Source organism: Panthera onca, chromosome A1, assembly GCF_046562875.1.
Source record: "Panthera onca isolate mPanOnc1 chromosome A1, mPanOnc1 haplotype 2, whole genome shotgun sequence".
Taxonomy (NCBI): Eukaryota; Metazoa; Chordata; class Mammalia; order Carnivora; family Felidae; genus Panthera; species Panthera onca.
Genome location: NC_138339.1, coordinates 240,251,420 through 240,272,514, shown reverse-complemented (window position 1 = coordinate 240,272,514; position 21,095 = coordinate 240,251,420). Strand labels below are relative to the sequence as shown.

Sequence of the window (21,095 nt, the reverse complement as noted above, 5' to 3'; positions counted from 1 at the left end):
ACTGTCTTAAAGCGAATCTGGTTCATCTAGGCACTTGGGAGGGACTGGCAAAAAGAGAAAATCTGAATCTGTTTTTATTTTCACGTTTGCCCTAGCAACAAGACAAGTAGAACTTAGGCCAATGTCCCCAAATGTGCCCACTGACAAGCAATAAAGGATTGACCCCCAATCCATCTAGAGGGTATAGTGTTGCCAGCAAATAGCAAATAACGATATCCAGGAATAGGGTTGCCAGAAAATAACAAATAACAATATCAAGTTAAATTTTCATTTCAGCTAAATAACGTGTGTGTGTGTGTGTGTGTGTGTGTGTGTGTGTGTGTGTAATATTTAGTGGGTATGTCCTATGCAACATTTAAGACATACGAAAACATTATTCATTGTTTATCTGAAATGCAACACTAATGGCAGCCTTGTGCTTTATCTGGCAACTCTAAGCAGGAAGAAAAAGTAAGAGGAGAAACATCAGTCTGTTAGATAATACTGCCCAGATGTAGTAGTGACTGGAAGCTGGGGACTGTTGAGCCATTAGACAGGACATGATAACCAGCCCCACCAAGACCCATCTAACTTAATTTTCTCTCCCTATAGCTGGAGACAGTTAGACCCTGCACTATTGTAACTGTCAATTAACTAAATGTAGTTTGTCCTGTTTTTCTGACTCTGCCTGTTTCCTAGAGTGTAATCATGCTGGTCTCGTGTTAATTAACACATATTGCATTTCGGCAGCCGGTGGCTTTATTTCCTAAGGGGACACTTTGACAGCCACAATAAGATTGCCTATAAATGTACTAAGTGTTTTCTTTTGCCTTTCCTACCTCTGGCCTCCCCCAGCATCCAGATGCACTTTACAGAGCAGGTCTGACCCTTTGCTGTCTCCCCTGTGTGATGGCAGATAGAATTTCAGAATCTCCACTGCCAACTTACCTCTTAAGGGGACTTCCTGGCAGAATTTGCAGGCAAGCATCTGCCAGTTTTCTCCTGATTGTCCCTTGAAAGCAGTTTCTCATTTCCTCTACTCGTTTTTTTATTTCCTTGGATGTCTATGCAGAATGCCTAAAGTATCTAGGCATGCTTTGAACTCTTCACTGGGTTGTGGCATTGGCCACTCTTGTGCACCTTTCTGGATCAGCAAGAGCTAAGTTGGTCCTGCTGTGAATGAGACCAGGAATTCAGGCCGTGTTCCTTTTCTTTTCTTCTCCATTTGCTTCTTCAGTGAATTTTTGTTATTTTGAAGTGCTGAATCCCAGAACAGATTTGTTCTGAGAGTTAGACATGCTGACTTAAGATGCTGGCTTATCATAGACAATTTATATAAAGTATATGAGAGAGAAAGAGAGAGACAACCAAGTAAGGAAGTGTTTGTAATCTGTGCCTGGTTTACATCAAACACTGACCCCATAAGGACAAGGTCATCTCATGCACCCAAACACCAAAACTGGCATCTGACAAGGGACAGATCAAACATGGAAGTTGGGGGAGATCAACACAGTTGTATTAACTTTATGGAAAAAAGGTCAAACTCTACATTTTACTTTTTTTTATGAATGTAGATCTTCATAAATAATGGAGCACCTCGTCACTATTAGTAATTAATTTACTAATAACTGATCTTTGTGGATGAGACAGACTGTGTCTCCTATGATGCCCCTTAATCCCATAGATCCCCTTTTCCAGCCCTTAGAACAGCTCAGTTAACCATGGAAGCACAGGATAAATATAAATTTATTGAGGCATGGAAAGGGGAGAGTCCCATAAGCTTCCCTAACTGGGATTGTGTAACTACCATTTGCTCTCTCCCCGGTTTCATTCCAAAGACTCTCGACAGAACAAATAAATTTTGCCTAAAATAACAGTTGCTTGGAGACTTGACATGCTCAGGGCATCTGAGTGCTAAAGCACATTTGACAAAAGCCGCAAGACACCTTGTTTAGGACCTGTTCACTGATAGGAAACTCGAATAAAGAGAACTGGGTTCAAGACTCATGTTGGGACAGTTGCAAGCCCAGTAACTTCAGAGTTAGGAGGGCTCTCCGTGTTTGTTCTAGAACCACTCATCTTTCTCAAAATGTGGTTTCCATTAGGCTACTCTCATCCTCAAGCATTCCCTAAGGCATAATGATAAAGCCCAGCCCCTGCACAGTCCCATCTTAACAGCCAGACCTCCTGCTACTCCCTGAGAGAACCTGTCTGCTCTGGCTACCATTCTCTCACTGGAATGCTACCATTTTCATTCCCACCCCTTCGGTCATCGCAGGAGTGATTACCTTCCTCTTTCTTCCTCTCCCACAGCACTCATCACCCTCCTCCCTAGTTGTCTCAGATTACACGGCCTTCAAAATCCACTTGCCCCCCCCCCTTCAAGAGCACCCATCATTCCACTGCCTAGAGCTCACTGCTTCCTTGGTTCCCCTCTGGAATTCTGCTGTCTGCCCACTGACTCAGTACTGGACCACTGCTGCCTTTGACATGTCTTTATATTAATATTCTAACCTGGAGTGATGTATCTTACCTCCTCAACCAGGTCAAAATCTCTTTCAAAAGAAGGACCTGTCATGGCACTACACACACATGACTGGCCTCCAGTAAATATTTCAGGAATAAACAATTATTGGAGTATCTGCTTTTGGCTCCCTAACTCTGAAGAGTATGGAAGCTGGTAACAAAGAGAGTATCACCCCAGTCACAGAAGAGGCAAATTCCTGCAAAATTAACCAAGCGCCTTTCTATGAATAATATCCTTCACGTCATATGTGCTATGTGTCTTATATGTTACACACATATATATGGTTAAATTCCATGAGAAAGGTGAAGATGATTCAAATGGGAAAAATGTTTCACCCTAAGATTCAAAAACAAATTTAAGAACTTCAGAAGGCAGTCAATTTTTTTCAATCACCTGTTAAAAGGAAAATGGTGATTTTTTTGAAAAAGGATCTTAGTACCCAAAATAAGTCACAGACAATAAACCCAAGTAACCTAATATTTTAGGGAGCTATATTCACAAGGGGGAAAAAACATGCCCTGTGGCATGCCCCCATGGCCCCACCTAAGGCCCCTGCAAGCCTTTTACCTACTTCTAAAATCACCCCATCCACTCCAGTCATGGTCTTTAATAGCCTCAGGCAGGGCCATTATCATGGTATTGGTGCTTATTTCCGAAAGCAGGTTTCCTTTCTGCAGGTTGTTCAGATGCCAACCTCAGAGTTTCTTATACATGAAGAAATGAGGAAGCAGTGTAGCGGTGTGCTTGCCTCCGGTTTTGTTTTGGTTTTGGTTTTTCATTTTGACTCTAATCCAGACACCCTCATCCGTGCAGAAATGCAGCCTAGTCATAGCCTGGCACGATGAGTGGACACAGGTGTGTGGGGACTGCCTGTGTGCGTGGGACTGGAATCCAGGGAGAGGAAGAAAACAGTGGGCAGCAGTGGCACTGGCTGGTCCTGATGTGAGGCAGGAAGTGAACCTTCCTCTTCCCATTAGCACCTGGATCCCCTTTTCTTCTGTTGAATCTTCACACTCACACTGCCTGGAGCCAGCTGGCAGATGTCCCTTTACCCAGGATTCTGCAGCAGGAGGGGGGGCCTTCAGGGTAACAAACGTGATCCAGTAACACAAGGTCCAAACTCTGCCACTCTTTCTGCCTCCCTCCTACCTTTCACAGAGAGTGAAAAGGGACAGAAAAAAAAAAAAAACTGAATAATTAATTCTAAGAAATAAAAATCTTGGGGTACCTGGGTGGCTCAGTTGGTTAAGTGTCCGACTCCAGCTCAGGTCATGATCTTAGTTTGTGGATTCGAGCCCCGCATCGGGCTCTGTGCTGACAGCTCAGAGCCTGAAGCCTGCTTGGGATTCTGTGTCTCCCTCACTCTCTCTCTCTGTCCCTCTCCCACTCACGTTCTCTCTCTCTCTCTCTCTCTCAAAATAAATAAACATTGAAAATTTTTAATTAAAAAAATTTAAAAATCTTGCCATCTCCTTCATCTTACCTTTAAGCTCTTAAAGTGCTTAGAATCAATGCAATTCACTGCTAAATTATTTTCTGCTTGGGTCTTTTACTATTGTCTGTTCATTAATTTTGCCTCTCCAACTCAAGTGTAACTTTCCTGAGGGCAGAGAATGACACATTTTAGTACCATTTCTCACCACCCCCCCCCCCCGCATGTCTGTTATAGTTTCACATAAATTAAGTGCATTAATTGATTAAAATGAGCTAGGAGTAACTGCATATATTATGACAGCCTATCCCAAATATGTAATATTTATCAATGAGGACAGTCCTAAAAGAGCTTCTTGGCATGGATAGGCTTCCTTTGACAGACAGGAAAACCCAGCCTCAAGCAGAAGTTGCAACCGTAGTATTTAGGCTGAGAAGGTGTCTTAAGTTGAACCCTGGCCTTTAGGGCCAACTCAAGAGAGGTCATTAGAATTGGGTGGAGTTCAGGGTACGTTGCCCAGAATAGGATGCGTGATAGTCCCCGGGGCCGGAAAGAGGGGAGTCTGTGTTTCTGAGGGGAAATCCAGACTACGGTTCTATCAGGTGAGGACTACTCCAGGTGCCTGCCTCCCAGACGGACATTCTCCTCAAGAAATAATGGGATGTGTGGACTCTGGGAAGCAGCAGAGCAGCAACAAGGCAGGGTGTGTGTGTGTGGAGTAGCCCTATTTGTCCTTTTTGGTAGAAGTCACACTCTAGGATACCTGATGGCATCAGAGTGTCACATGGGTCACAGCAGCAGTGGCTGAGACTGGCAGAAGCCAGGAACTCTGCAGGACCAGAGAGGTGCCAGAGAATCTGACAACGTTCTTTTTTGCCCAGTTTAGTAGTAACTAACACTTTCCCAAAATTGACACCAACAAGAGTAAACAGCAACCTTCTCTAGGAGGAATTGTCACAATTTGCTGATTTCTATTTTTTTTTTTAATTTTTTTTCAACGTTTTTTTATTTATTTTTGGGACAGAGAGAGACAGAGCATGAACGGGGGAGGGGCAGAGACAGAGGGAGACACAGAATCGGAAACAGGCTCCAGGCTCCGAGCCATCAGCCCAGAGCCTGACGCGGGGCTCGAACTCACAGACCAAGAGATCGTGACCTGGCTGAAGTCGGACGCTTAACCGACTGCGCCACCCAGGCGCCCCACAATTTGCTGATTTCTAAATCGATGCCATCACCTCTCTCTTAGCCTATTCCTCTCCTTACATCCCTCTCTCTATCCCCCTAATCAAGTCAGAGTGAATCTGCATTTGCTTTGGAAGCTTGGATCACACTTGAGTTCAGGGGCATTTCTCCAGGCATCCTGCTTCTCTATTCTGTATCTGTCCAAGAAGGTAGAGCAGGGGCTGGAAGAGGTGACGGTGAGCCAGCAGCCACTTGGGCCCGCAAAGTCCCTTTTCTTGCATTCCCAGCAAACAGTGGGAATGTCAGCTGCACGAAAATTTTGCTTCGCCTTAGCCCTGTCTTCAAATTTTCCCTTTGAAGAACATTCTCCATGAGAGAAGGAAAGAGGGACACCGTACAGACCTACTCCAGGGGGCCACTGTTGCTTGAGTTTGGACTAGAATTTAATATCCCCTCCAACTTGAAAGAACCCGAAATGTGTATGTGCGAACCAGGTGTCACCCGGGAATTTCCTGTCCCTTACCATTTAGTTAAGGAGTGACTCATTGGTGTTGCCCAGCTCCACAGGGGTGTGTTGGGGGAGGGCGTCGGACTTCAAAGTCTGCCATTTTGGAAAGAAAATAAGAAAGGAAGGGGGGTGGGGAGGAAGGCAGGCAGCAAGGAAGGGACTTGCGTGTGTAGCATTGGCGGAAGGGGGAGACGTCTGTGCCAGTTAGGGGGTGGGGGTGTTTGTCCGGCCTCAGCCCGCAGCTTCAGTTCTGCCCACGGGGCACAGCCAAGTCCCGGAGTCTCCCGGCTGCGCGGCTTCCTCCCATCTGTCCTCTCCACTTCCTGCCTCCACATTGTTTCAGAACTCCAACTTCTTCCCCGGATCCCCGAAGTCATTCGGCTACGCCTCACAGCTCTCTCGGTTATTCCCAAATTCACCCTGACAGCCACATTCGCCTGTGGAAATCCATTCTCCGGTAATAAGTCGCCTCGTGTGGCCAGACCTTCGAGAGCAGTTGCCGCCAGGAACTGCAATTCCCCCGTCTGCTTGCATACTTTTACCAATTCCTTTGTTGGCAAGCAAATTTTAGAAGCAAAGCGGGCGAGGGTTTCCACCCCAGCTTGGACGAGGCCTCGTGAGCGTCCGGAGCTCGCTCGGCGGCGGGCCGACGGCGCTGCCCTTCAGGACCCCGCGCACCGGGCCGGGGCCCGCACCGCGCCCGGCTCCCGGGATAGAGGTCCCGTCGTGGTTTTCCGCGCCGGGGCCCGCGCCTGCGGCTTTCCCGCCTCCCGGGGCGTCCCGGGGCTGGCGCGTGGGCGGGGCGGGCGGCATTTAAGGCGGGCACCGCCTCCCGGCGGCAGCGGCTGGCGCTCGGCCGCGGGAGGTGCGCCTCGGGACCGCGCCGCTGCCGCCTGAGCCCGACGGGACCCCCGCCCTGCGCGCGCCGCCCGACGGGACCCCCCGCGCTGCGCGCGCCGCCGCCGCCGCCAGAGCCCAGACGCCGCGCCCGCCCGCAGGCGGCGCCACTAGCGGCGCCATGGTCAAGGTGCGTGCGGCCCCCGGCGTCCGCCCGAGACCAGTGCGGACGGGTGGAAGGCGAGGAGAAAGAGGGAGGGCGGGTCGTCTTTATTCTGCCTTCCTTCTGGCCTCTGCACGGCCCCTCTCCCCTCCTGCGGCTAGCCGGGGTGAAGACCCAAATCCAAACCTCGGGGAGGGGGCCCCTGGGGCCCCCCGGGCCGGCTCCGATTCGGAAGGTGGAGCGGGGCGGGGGGTTAAGACCGCCCTGCCCGCGACTGAGGTTCACGAGCTCAGTGGGCACGCCGCACCCGAGAAGCGGGACTGACGGCCGGTGTGTCCTGTGGGGAGCAAGATACTAGGGCGCCCCTGGGGCTTCTTGGAGGGGTCATGTCTCCAGCTGGGGGAAGTAACTTCCCACCTTCCCCACCCCCAAGAGGGGTACCCTGAGGAGATGCTGGCAGGGCTGTGTGGCCTAGCCTTCCCTCTACACTGGAGGAGAGGAAAAGAAAGGGGTCCAGGAGTTGCTATTTGAAGGTGGGGGAGAGAGAACCTCTCCACAGTCTCTCCAGAGGAGAGAGTGAAAGGTGCGAGGGAGGCTCCCTTCCCTGCCGGTCCCTGACCCACAGGGAGAAGAGCTTGACGCCTCTTCAGAAAACCCATCTCGGACCAATATGGCACCTCTGCTTTCCTTTCAGAAAACACTAGAAATTTACTCTGTGGAGCTCAGTGGAACGAAAGACATTGACCAAACAGACAAAGGGGATGATGGCAAGGAGAAGTACAGAGGCCTGAAGAACTGCTTTGAACCCAAAAAGAATCACCAGAAAGAGGAGCTTAAGAAAGAACTGGATCTGGTCAGTTGATTTGGTCCTTAAGCCAAATGGGTCCACTGAGTACTGCCCTTCCCCCTGAGAACTTGCCCCTATAACCTGCCTCTTACAAAAGAAAGATCAGTCTCGACGATTTGAAAATCTCCCTCCCCGCTCCGCCCTGAGATTTGTTTCCTTGTTTAAAATAAATGGCGTGATAATATCTACCCAGGGGTAGGTCCTGTGCAGGATTCCTGTATTCTGGTTGTAGGCACTCTGAGGGAAGAGCCTCTGATTCCAGTCCCCACAGGCACAGCCCAGACCTCTTTGCTTCCCGGCTGTTTCATTGAGACATAGGTGACCGATTCCCAGTTTTCAGCTGGTAAGGTAAAACTGTTGGAGCTGGAACCATGCAGGAGAAAAACCAAAACCACGAAACCTTGCTAGGTTTCTGGCTGTGTATGCCCCATGAGAAAGAATAATTTCACTGGTAAGAATATTGGGCTTGGATTCAGAGAACCTTAGGCTCAATTTAGTTCCACTTCACTGATTGATAACTGGGAGCAAACCACCTAGCTTCAGTGAAGCTCCATTTTCTTTGTGGAAAGTGGGAAATAAGCAGTTTGCAGGGGTGAGGGGGAAAAGTGAGAAAAAAGTAAGAATATTGTGTAACTGATGCAATTTGTAGTTTAAAGTGTAATTTATAATTAGCCATTTTGTGATTTATGGAAGCCTGGTATTCCTGTTAAGGAGGAACTTTGGAATTATCAAAGCTGGCCACCATGGGAAAGACCTGCCTCAGAACTGAAATGTGACAGGTTACATCTTAGGAACGTCAAGGCGGAAACTTCCACACGAAGCCCGAAGTTTGCTAGATTGCCCCTGCAGTTCACTGCAGACTTTAAAATTCTGTTATTGTTGGAGCAGGTAATAGTGGTGCAAGTTCATGTGGGCTAGCGAGCCAATTGTTAAATATTCAGGAATTTGGCAAGTCGGTTGACATTGGGTTAGCAGCTTGAAATTTGGCTATGGTGAGAAATCAGGGAATGCTACAAATCAGAGCTTTCAGTTTATTTTTCCTGGCAGGCTCTTAAACATTTAGCAGCACACCACTAGGTATTTACCCATGTATGTTCTGACAGTTAAGAACACAGCCCTGAAACTGGACTGACCCAAATTCAGATCCCAGTTTGATTGACATTCATTTCCTATTTTGAAAAACAGGAATTAAAAATGGTGCCTACCTGTTGAAGTCATTAAGAGGGTTAAATGAAGTAAAGGAGGAGAAAGGCTTAGCACAGCACCAGACGATAGATAGCCATTCTTATTTCCTATGTATCTCTAGGATTTGGGATTGAAGGCAAATCTAGTCTTCCTTGAAATTGCTACTTACAACATGAACGTATATCCATTATGCCTGTTTACTATGAAGATAATCTCCCTTTTTTTGAGCATTTTGTGAAGATGTATAATATAGGAAAATAATTTTTATGGTGTTAGCCGGTGTTCCCCTGCTTCCCTGCTGAGAGAGGAACATCTTTCTTTCCCAACATTCTCACAAGAATCCTATAATTTCATTTGTGACAGCACACTTGGATGCCCTCTGGCACATTGGAACTTTGACAAGAACTAAAGTATCCCTGGCTTCTGAATAAACAGGCTGATTAATGACCCAAGCCTGAGCCACAGGATGATGCCCTGAGCTATTCTAGTGCCGGCCAGCAGGGTGCACCAGAGGCACCCACCCCTCCTCCTCCTCCTCCCCCATGCTCTCATCCACAAAGTCAGGGGTAAAGGAAGAGGAAAGGTATTCTGCCTCACACTATATATATAGGCTCCTTAAAGTCTGAGTTCCATCCATGTGAACAATGGCTGTAATCACCTGTTACCTCTGTCTGCCCAGAACTTAGCACACAGTGCACAGAACTGTGTCTTAATCCTTTGAATCCCCAGCAATATCTTTCAATTATTAATATGAGTACAACGACTGAATGAGTAAAGCAGAATCTGGCTGAGGAAAGGGCAAAAAAATGTTGTAATTGGAAAATCTAATCTCTTACACAACATGTCACTTTTTTGCATGTACTTAAGAAAAGAGATGGTTCTTTTACCCATCACAGTATAAATCTTTGTTTCAGATGATCAGAGCTTAAAGAATCCTGAGTGCTGCTGCTAAGAATTTACCCAAGGGATACAGGAGTGCTGATGCATAGGGGCACATGTACTCCAATGTTTATAGCAGCACTTTCATCAATAGCCAAATTATGGAAAGAGCCTAAATGTCCATCAACTGACAAATGGGTAAAGAAGTTGTGGCTTATACATACAATGGAATATTACTTGGCAATGAGAAAGAATGAAATCTGGGCTTTTGTAGCAACGTAGACGGAACTGGACACTGTTATGCTAAGTGAAATAAGTCAGTCAGAGAAAGAAAGATACCATATGTTTTCACTCATATGCGGATCATGAGAAACTCAACAGAAGACCAGGTGGGGGGAAAAGGGGGAAAGAAAAGTTACAGAGAGGGAAGGAGGCAAACTATAAGAGACTCTTAAATACTGAGAATGAAGTGGATAATGGGCATTGACGAGGGCACCTATTGGGATGAGCACTGGGTGTTGTATGGAAACCAATTTGACAATAAATTTCATATTAAAAAAAAAAAAGAATCCTGAGTGCTAGATTTTCTAGGTAGGGTGCAGGAGAGTTACTTAACCCTGGGTTTTCCAAGACAGGAAGAGGCTTCTAATCCTGTAGCCCAGTGGGTCTCAAGGGAAGGGAGAGGAGGAATTTGCTCCCCAGGGGACATTTAGTAAGGTCTGGAGACATTTTTGGTAATCACAACTCCACGGAGGTTGCTAATAGGTGGCATATAGCAGGTGGAAGCCCCCCCACCCCCCCACAACAAAGAGTTATTGGCCCAAATGTCTGTAACACCAAGGTTGAGAAACTCTGCTTTAGTCTGATGATTCTATAACAAAATTAGCAAGTGTGGACCATACTGATATTTATTTGCCAGATTGTAAGTCTCAGGACTTCTCTAACAAGTGAACTCCGTGAGTCTCAAGTATTTGATTAAGGAAAGTCTTGCCTCTTCCTACCAGAGACTACCTGCCCAAAGAGGGCTGCACGGGTAATAAGTTGTGAGAATATATCAGATGGGTCTGGTTAGGTATAGCTCATCACCCTCAACTAATCCCAGAACTCAGGTCTGAACTAAGTATCCAGATCACTAGTATCTGGACAACAGAGAGGTATGCTAGAATTTGCATGTGCTGGAGAACAGATTGAGGTGAAATGCATTGCTTTGTTCATAAAAACTAAAGACAGTTATTATGTGGTAAATGGCAAATTAAGCCTGAACTCGAGGGATGGCCAGAAAATCCCCTGGCCAGTGAATCAGAAGAGCAAACCTTTCTTGCAGCGAGACTCTCTTCCCTCACTGCAATAACCACCTGGCACAGAGGGTTTTTTCCTTTTCTCCCTCACTCCTGCCCCCCCCCCCCTTCTATCCTCAGTGCTACTCTCAGTTTTCAGGGGCTGGTCTAAACTTAGTTTAGCATTTGTGTCTTTTGGAATTATCTAATGCACTCTCTTCTTCTTTTCACGGACTTCAGGATGACCACAAACTCAGCATTAAGGAGTTGGAAAAGAAATATGGTACAAACATCATTACAGTAAGTCATCAGGGGACTGGGGATCAGGAAGACTGGGACGGAACTATACAAAGGACTGTACAAAGCTGTGTGCTTAGGGTGTGTGGAAAAGTGGATGGCATCTTTAGGATGAAGCAGCAACTTTGAGAATGCCATTCACCTACATACCCAGCATGTGAGAGGGGGCTGGTTAACCTGAAGAGCTGGCGGGGCTGAACCACGCCCCAAGTCAAGCCCCTCAGCTGAGCTGGATGCCTGGCTGTAAACAATCTTTTGATTATAACTGCAAGAAAGCTGTGGTATCCCTAGGAAGACTCAGACACGTCTTTATGGTCGTGGTCAGAGGCAGAGATTACTTTTAACCTCCGTGTCCAGGAAGTATAATGGTCTTATCAAAGAGTGGGGAAAACCAGTGATAAAAAGCAAGCATCCAGAGTGACAGTCTTAGAGCCCTGCTTGTCTGCCTCTTCCTCTGACAAGAGCACACACTGGTGTGCTCCAAGGCATCTAGCAAATTCCCCCATCACAGAAGGACTGCTTCAAATTCAAATTAAATTTCAAAAGTTTTGGTGTCTTGACATCAGGAGATTTGGAAACATCTGTTAAAGGCAACAAAAAGAGCTATGTGCACCGCACAGGACAAGCAGTGAGAGGGACAGGTGATCCCTGGTCTCAAGGAGTTAGCAGTCCAGCAAGGGATGCAGATATATAGGGGAGTATCATAACATCCAGTCTGTTCCACTTAGATGGCAAAGATAGGTTTAAACAGTGTGCTGAGTGACCCATTATGACCAGAGGAACCAGGCTCCCGGGATGGAGCAGTGCGTGAATCAGGATATAGGAGGATTCAGGTTTAAGTTAGCAGAGTACCCAGGAGGCTGGAGAGGACAGGGTATGTTTGGAAATCAGTCTGGGGTTTCTGGGAGCTAATGTGTGTGGAAAGGGGAGAAGAGGGATAAAAAATAAGGCTGGGGAGTGGTAATTTGGGTGAAACTATCAAACACTTCCATATTAAACTAAGGAATAAGGACTATATTAGTTGTACTTACACACAATTTCTAAACAGGGAAGTGATTTGAATAAGATTGGTTTTCAAAAAGCAATTCTGGTAGAAGATAGTAAGTGGAAGATATATATAGATATAGATAGGTAGATTCTGGTAGAAGAGAGAGAGAAACAGACAAGCAATTCTGGTGGGAGATATATATAGGTATCGGTAGGTAGGTAGATAGATATTTTTTTTAAGTGGAAGATGGAAGGGTCTAGTAGAATGAGACAATCACTCAGGAATACAAAATGAGGAACCAAAACAGGGCGGTAGCAGTAAGATGGGAAAGGAAGGGGGCAGATTCAAGAGACATTTCAAAGAAATAACTGGTAGAACTTTGCTTTGCTGGAGTTTTTGAACAGATCCCTGATCCCAGTTACCAAGGGAGAGAAGCAGGAGGAGGAGGAGATTTGGTCAAGTGGTGGACAGGGCCATGGCACGGAGCTGGGGGCCGAGAGATTAGAGAAGGCCATAAGAAGGAGAAGGTGGTAAATTTTATTTGAATTATACTACAAGTTGGTGGCTCCAAATCTAGTTATTCAGCAAATACATGAGCCTCTATTACAGAAGAAGCAGTACACCCTATAAAAGACACAAAATGAATAAGGGTAGTCTTTAAACTATCCTTTAGGTAGCTTACAACGTATTAGGGAGAAAAAGTAATGACAAGACTTTCTCCACAAAGGATAGTTTGTGGGGGCGAAAAAAAGCCTTATGAATCACAATACACGATTTCAAGGTGGTGGAGGGGCCTGTGTGCACCTGTGGATGGCACGCTTACCAGGAAAGGCTTCTGGCAAGAAGTGACTGCTGATGTGGGCCTCAGGGGTTGGTAGGATTTATAACACTTAAGATGAGCAAGAACTTAGAACTTGGGGTGGATATATAGAAAAGCAGAAAGACACCAGACTTAAGGATGAAAAATTAGCCCAATAGAGAACATTTTCTGGATAATTACTACATTGCCCTTAACCCTGGTGATTAGCTTTTATATTTCAAATCCTCCTTAGCCAAGTTACTCCTATCTTGAGTGTAGTATAATGGCTCTGAAGCCAGGTTGCCTGGTTCAATCTGGTAGTACCAGGTACTAGCTGGATGATTTAACCTCCATATGCCTCAAATTCTACATCTGTAAAATGAGGATAATAATGGTACCTTCTTCAGAGGGTTATTTGGAAGAGTATATGAGCAAATATATGGAGTACATCGCCTGGCTGATAGCACTAATATTAAATATTCTTTTTAAAAAGGTGAGGGTTGGGGAAGAGGAGGCATCATCTACTTTTCCCGGGTCCTCCTTGCGCATGGTTAACTCCTACCCACAACCTGCAGAAAAAATGATGTCCAACCTCAGAGAAGAGAAATGTCTAATTCCTATTTGTTTTTGCTTGGCTTTCTCAGGGTCTTTCTAGCACCCAAGCCGCTGAGCTCCTGGCTCAGAATGGTCCCAATGCCCTCACTCCTCCCAAGGAAACACCGGAGATCATCAAGTTTCTCAAGCAGATGGTGGGAGGGTTCTCCATCCTTCTGTGGATAGGAGCCATCCTGTGCTGGATTGCATATGGGATCCAGTACTCCATGAATAAGTCCTCATCCCTAGACAACGTAAGGGGGCCTCTTTCTAGGGTTTGCTAAACTAGTAATGGGAAAACAATCATAAAGTAAGGCCTTTGGTGGGCAGAGCTGGAATCAGGAGTCTACACTGATCACTCACTGTGTGGGTTTGGGAAAATCAAGAATTTTACCAGCTATAAAACAGAAATTGTAGCTAACTTTCTGATGTCTCAGGGGCAGCATGAGGCGTGAATTTTAAAGAGAGAAAGAGGGGCACTCTAAGTTCCTAAGGGAAAAAATATCTGTATCCATATGAAATATTTTGGGGTTCTCTCACCTCAGAGCTAATTGTCTCCCTTTAACATGGGGAGCATCTATGCCTGCTGATAACTGAGTACCAAAGCCAAAAAACTGAATTGGCCAACATGATGCTAAGAGAAAGAAGCCAGATGCAAAAGGCCACACACTGTATGATTCTGTTGATATGAAATGTCTAGAATGGGTGCATCCTAGAGACAGAAAGCAGATCAGTGGTTGCCAGGGTCGGGGGGTGGGAGTGGGAACTGGGTACTAGGGATCTTATTGGGGCGATGAAAATGTTCTAAAACTGTATTGTGGTGATTGTTGCAAAACTGTAAATTCATTAACAATCGCTGAATTATGCACATTAAATGGATAAATTTTGTGGCCTATAAATGACACCAGAATACCACTGCCATGTCTCTTGCCTTCCCATGGAGAGCTCTATCCCTAGGACCTGACTCACTCCTGATGCCTGTTCTTCTGATCGATGCTTCTCCTCCTTACCCAGGCATACTTGGGCTGCGTGCTTGCCTTGGTTGTTATTTTAACGGGGATCTTCGCTTACTACCAAGAAGCAAAAAGCACCAACATCATGGCCACCTTCAATAAGATGATCCCACAGGTGGGTAGCAGCCATCCCTCTCTGGTCTCCACATGACTTCAGATGAGGAAGCACCAGATGAGGAGGAGAGTGGGGCCTCTGAGGCAGAGAGTCTGTGCTCCACCATTTGCTGTCTAAGTCTTAGGCAGTCCCTCTGAAGCCCCACTTCTGCACAGAGTTTTGAGATGATCAGGGAAGTAGGACACAGGAAAATGCTTAGTCGAGAACAAAGCACAGAAACATCAGTCATCACACAACATCTTCTATTACTGCTCATGAGCTTTGGTGGACTGTTCAAACAAAAGTAATTCAGGGGCTTCCAAGAGTGAGCTGTAGAAGTTCAGGAGTATTCCCTGGTAGCCAAGGAGGTCAACCTGCAATTCTTCATCTGTGACCATTTTTGCACCCATTTTGGAGCCTCTCTGCACATTGTCCCAAACTGCTCTTGGTGAGGGAGGCCTGCTGCTGCTGTCTTCCCGCAGGGTCCCGTGTTAGGTGTCCTCTAGGGAGACGACACACCACTGGCAGCACAGTAGGAAAACCATGCTGCCCCTGGCCCACGGAGCTGCCAGCTGGAGAGGGTTCTGGATGGGATCATCTGTGCTAAGAAGTGGGAGATCTGCTTCCCACTCCATTAAAGTTTTCCTGATCTGAGCAAGATTACTAAACCCTTTGGCTCAGGCTTCAGGGCTCTCCCTGCACATCCCATCTAAGATCACTCAATGTTAATTGTCCCTCTTACTGTCATACCCAGGGCTGTCAGTTTGTTATATCTGCCCACAACAGCATATTCTGGTTCCAAGAACTCTCTAAGAGTTCCTCCTCAAGAAACAAGAGATCTTAGTACGTTCAGTCCCTAGGTACAAGTCTTTGGCTTCCGAGAGCTGTGGCTTCCATGGCCTGCATTCCCGAGACGTGGGAAGGTGCAGATGGAGGAGCACTGGCATCATTCCAGGATGAGTTGCCTGCCACTGTTTTCCTTTGCAGCAAGCTCTTGTCATTCGAGATTCCGAGAAGAAGACCATCCCTGCAGAGCAACTAGTGGTGGGAGACATAGTGGAGATTAAAGGAGGAGACCGGATCCCTGCAGACATCAGGTTGTTGTCTGTTCAGGGCTGTAAGGTAAGCACCACAGGGCACCCCAAAGATCACGCTCGTAACGAGTTGCCATTATGTTGTCTTTCCAGGTCTCAGTGTGACTGTGACAGGAACGAGATGCCTAGTCTTCAACTTTTTTCAAAATTTCTTCTAGGTAGATAATTCATCTCTCACTGGGGAATCGGAGCCCCAAGCCCGCTCCTCTGAGTTTACCCACGACAATGCCCTGGAAACAAAGAACATCGGCTTCTATTCTACAACTTGTCTGGAAGGTAAGTCCAGCTGTCTCTCAGGACCACATGCCCCACCCATCCCCCTTCTCCCCCTTAGGTTTTATGTTCTTATCTCTTTACCACCTCTTGCTACAAAGCCTTTCCAAGAGAAAACATGGAACTGAAAAGCCTAGAGAACTTTGTAATGTCGTGTGCTAATTGATCGTGTAAGCCAGCAAAGAGAGGACTGTAAACGGGCTGTGGTCCCCTTGTAGCTGAGGACTCCTGGAATAAAATGTCTACTTCACCTGTAGGCACAGCGACTGGCATGGTCATCAACACAGGCGACCGCACCATCATTGGTCAGATTGCCTCTCTGGCTTCAGGAGTTGGAAATGAGAAGACACCCATTGCCATTGAGATTGAGCACTTTGTTCGTATTGTGGGAGGAGTGGCCATCTCCATCGGCATCCTTTTCTTCATCATCGCAGTGTCCCTGAAGTATCATGTCCTGGACTCCATCATCTTCCTCATTGGCATCATTGTGGCCAATGTGCCTGAGGGTCTCCTGGCCACTGTCACTGTGAGTCCATGCTGCTAGGTGGCCTATACCCTGACCCTGGTAACCCTTAGCATTCTGCTGTGCTGGGTGAGCACGCACCATACACTGTGAGTCTCCTCCATCTTCAGAGCCACGCTCCCTCCCTGTCAGGGATACCGTGGGACATTCTGAATAGACTGTTTCGCAGACAAAAGGAACTGTGATATTGTTAATATTCAAACGCACTGTCCTAGAAAACGTTATGTTTTCATTTTCAGGAGATCTATCTGCAAATTGCATATATTATCTTCCTCCTTAAGATCTAGATAAGACAAACTCAAACTACCACCTACAGATTTTCAGGAAGCCTGATGCCTTCTCTACGTTTTCACATTTCTTAAAAAGAAAAAAAATATCCTTGGCAATTTCTACAACTGAGGAACTCAGGCATATTATTTACCTCCTAAGTTTAATAAAAAGATTGTGGCATATAGGTCTTTATGTGGTTTATCAGGCACTGGGTCAGCTTTGCTGCATGTGTAACTATACCTCTGTTCTGCAATCAGTTCAGCTCCAGCTGCTTCTATGTTCTGGAGCCCAAGTTCAAAATGATAATTTTTCTCAAAGCTTCTCTCTCTCTTTCTCTCTGTCTCTTTCTATCGGTCTCTCTCCCTCTGTCTCTCTCTCTCTCCCCGGTCTAGGTGACTCTGTCGCTGACAGCTAAACGGATGGCCAAGAAGAACTGCCTGGTGAAGAACCTGGAGGCAGTGGAGACCCTTGGCTCCACCTCCATCATTTGCTCAGACAAGACTGGGACTCTGACCCAGAACAGGATGACCGTGGCCCATCTGTGGTTCGACAATCAGATCTTCATAGCTGACACCAGTGAAGACCATTCAAGTAAGTCTTCTGGAACATTCAGTGGGGCCTGAAGTTGTGGACTTGAGCAGAGGAGGCCGAGCGGAATGTGGTTGCAGTCTCAGAGAATTGTTTGAATAGTATGGGTATTAGGCCTACCACCCCCAGGATCCACTGTTCTGTTTTCCAGACCAAGTCTTTGATCAAAGCTCTGGAACTTGGGCCTCCTTATCAAAGATAATAACATTGTGCAACAGAGCTGAGTTCAGACCGGGACAGGAAAGTGTCCCCATCATGAAGGTAAAGTTTCAGCATCACTCAGTCTTAAATCACAGCCAGTTTGAAGTCACTTTCTCCATTCTGATTTGGTGCTTGATTTAAATCTCTCCAACTATGTAAAGTTTGTACCAGTAAGAACAAGTCTGACTCACAAGATCCACAGAAAATTTTCTTCACTCTAAGTAGCTTTCAGAAATCACAGAGATGTCTAAAAGTCCTCAGAACATTGATTTGGTCTTTTGAAAATTCTGTCTCATTCCTGAAAATGGATGTGCCTTTAAGGTACTTTCCTTAAAGTAGATATAATTAAAGTTTCTTTATTACATAAATGCCATTCACTTTATTACTTAAATCCATTCGCTGAAGTTTAAAATATAATTGGATGAAAATAGAAGGATTGACCTTAGAACGTATTCCTCTTGGCAGAAGATGGGGTTCTAAGGGGTCCTGGAATGTTGGAATATACAAAAACAAACTTCTCCCTCCCCCTCCTTCCTTCCCTTCCTCCTCTCTCCTCTCCCCTTCTGCTTCTCCCTCTCAGTGAGTTCTCCTGGCTTTTCTGTTCGCCATCTGTTTCCTTCATTGACTCTTGCTCTTTCTTATACGTTTTATTTGATTGGCTTTCTTTCTCTATCAGACAGCTCATCAATTCTCTTCTGGGCCAATCATTTCTCTGCCCATATCTTTCAAATCCTCATCTCCAATTCTAATTTCTCACCCAAACTCCATGGATCTTCAGTTAGTTTTGTGTTTCCACTCAGAAGTTTTGCCATGTTAGACTCTCAACAAATTATACTTGTCACCTTCCACATGTGCCCAACCTGGCTCTAAATCACTCTCTTGTCCAAAATTTCCTACTTTTTCTATGACATAACCATTTTACTTGTCATTCAAGACAAACCTTTTGGAAGTCGTCTTTAATTTTCTTCATTCCTAATATCTAGTCAATCACCAAGTCCTATTATTCTTGCTTCAAAAATATCTATAATTTTATATTTATATTATCACTAGTACCTTATATCTAATTAATTATACCAACCTCTTAATTAGCTTCCATGATTCCAGTTTGTCCCTTCCCCAAGTCTTTCTTCCGTGCCACTAATTTTCCTTAAAGACTTCATTAGATGAACTGCTTCACCTAACTTTGCTCAAAAACTTTCTGTGCATCTCTGTTTTTGGCTTCTCAAGTTTTAGACCTTGCCTGCCATATCCACCTGTATGTCCAGAATATATACCGAACTCTTCCATTTCATGCCTTCTTTCATGACATTCTGGTTTCCAGAAGGCTTTCTTTTGCACCTTTATCTCTTGGTAATCCATCCGTCTTTCAAAACTAGTTCATATCTGCTTTTTTCATGAGACCCTCCAGCTCTCTCAGAGCTCTGTTTTGAACTTCCCTAATGCCAGTAGGCAGCACCATTCAGTTTAACACTTTTACCATGCTTCAGTCAGTGGCTAATTGTGGTGTAATCATTTGTTAGATGGTAAGCTTAACTAGGCTCTATGCTGGCTCATTAAATATGATCACAAAAGAAACAGATTATGTGCTGCAAATATTTGTTATCTCTTGATTCTCAGAGAGTTGTCGTCGGAGATGCCTCAGAAACTGCTCTTTTGAAGTTCTCAGAGGTCATTTTGGGTGATGTGATGGAAATTAGAAAAAGAAACCACAAAGTAGCTGAAATCCCTTTTAATTCAACCAATAAATTTCAGGTGAGTTTTTCCTCACAACCGAATCTTTGCCATCACTAGACAGCATTTCTAGCTGTAAGTATCCTTTGGTTAGTGTATATTTTGAATGATATTTGACTTCAGAAATAGTCCTCAGGGATGCAGGGCCTGGGCATCTAATAAGCCCAGAATAGGTTTCCCTTGCTGGCCTCTTTCCTTTGCTGGAAGTAGATAGGGAAGAAAGAAAAGTGGAGATCTTATCAGGTGCCGGCTGTTCCTGTGAATGATCTATGTTACACACACACACACACACACACACACACACACACACACACACACAACCACTTCACTCCCACCCCTACCCCCACCCCCTCCGGGTAACATTTGCACAAGTGAGGGGCAAAAGCCATATCCCAAAGGATAAATGAAAGGTGAGGGAGTGGGGAGAAGTAAAATTTACTGTGCCCTTCATTTATGTCCAGCACTTTACATACATTCTCTCAGTTAATCCTCACAATAAACCTGAGGTAGGGCTAATTAATCTCAATTTCTAGGTGAGGAAACAGGCCCTTAGAAAATATTGATGAAGGAAAGAAAGAAAGAAAGAAAGAAAGAAAGAAAGAAAGAAAGAAAGAGAAAAAGAAATGGAAAAGGAAAGAAAAGAAAAGAAAAAAGAAAAAAAAATGTCAATCCTAGCAGAGTTACCCAAACATTTGAGTGGCACAACCACTTTTCACACATCTCTTCAACTCCCAAGGCCATGTTTTTTCTACCACAACACAAAGGCAGAACAGTTTAGTTCAGGCCACGTGAATAAGCCTTGCCTTTTGTGAAAACCAATGAACAGTCTTCTCAGATGACTATTACCAGCCACGTTGCTTTCTAGTTCTGCCCCATATGCAGTTGATAGGGATCTCCTTTCTACCCATTGCTCAGGAAGAAAATGGCCATCCTTTGCTAGCTGTCTTCCCTCATTCCAGGCTAGCTAAGGACCCACTAGCTCTATCCTTCTCATGGGGGGACAAATGGCAATTTGTAACCCAGTTACTGCTGCAAGTGGGACTTCCCATAGACTCCAAAGCTGAGAGCAGGGCGTCATGACTTGGTCTTTGCATAACAGGAAAGTATATAAATAAGATAACCATGTCTGTGTAAACGTTTCTGGTATTTACCCACACATTTTGTTTGGATGGCATTTAGGATTGGGAAATAACTGTGTTGCAAACGTCTTTGTGAATAACAAGCCAATGAAGAATTGTAGTTAGCCAAATAGACAACTAAAAACTGTATGAAGTAAAATACTAAGGCCAGGAAGTTAGATCTCTTATTCAAAACATAAGTGAAAATAGAATGAGTAACAATCCTAAAATAACAATAGTAATGATAGGTATTATATGCTAATTTCTACATACATTGAATCACACACTCTATAAGGTAGGGAATGAGGAAACTGAGGTACAGAGCATTATCACACAGCTAGTAAGGGCCAGAGCCAGGATTCAAACAGACCCAGGGAGTTCATGCTCTTAAGGCGTAGATTGAATACCTTCTAATCAGGAACAAGACTCAGAATCTGACTGGGGTTCCATCTACTCCAGTAAAGCCTTTCCTAATGATGTGAGAAATGAGAAAAAGTAGGTTCTGTGAAGCCTCATGTACTAAATGTTGAGGAAGAAAGTGGGCTACCCAGAGTTGGAAGTAGAAAGGAGGCCCTATGTGGGCTCCTGCAGAAGAGGTCAAAGAACCTCTTTGGGTGCTGTTAGTGCTACGTTATATCTACACATGAGCAACACTCAACCCTAATCAAAGAGTCTTAGATGTCATCACCTTGGTCT

The 21,095-nt window shown here is 45.4% G+C and overlaps 1 protein-coding gene across 1 annotated transcript in view; it reads left to right on the top strand.

Moving 5' to 3' along the window:
• The first annotated feature begins 6,517 nt into the window (after positions 1–6,517).
• ATP12A (ATPase H+/K+ transporting non-gastric alpha2 subunit) overlaps positions 6,518–21,095 on the top strand; it is a 28,736-nt gene continuing 14,158 nt past the window's right edge. The window contains exons 1-11 of the mRNA XM_060637607.3: positions 6,518–6,655; positions 7,323–7,481; positions 11,057–11,116; positions 13,545–13,748; positions 14,509–14,622; positions 15,589–15,723; positions 15,854–15,971; positions 16,226–16,494; positions 17,154–17,352; positions 17,501–17,610; positions 19,168–19,302. Of these exons, the coding sequence (XP_060493590.1) occupies positions 6,647–6,655; positions 7,323–7,481; positions 11,057–11,116; positions 13,545–13,748; positions 14,509–14,622; positions 15,589–15,723; positions 15,854–15,971; positions 16,226–16,494; positions 17,154–17,352; positions 17,501–17,610; positions 19,168–19,302 (1,512 nt within the window). The 5' untranslated portion in view covers positions 6,518–6,646. The remainder of the gene's footprint in view (positions 6,656–7,322; positions 7,482–11,056; positions 11,117–13,544; positions 13,749–14,508; positions 14,623–15,588; positions 15,724–15,853; positions 15,972–16,225; positions 16,495–17,153; positions 17,353–17,500; positions 17,611–19,167; positions 19,303–21,095) is intronic.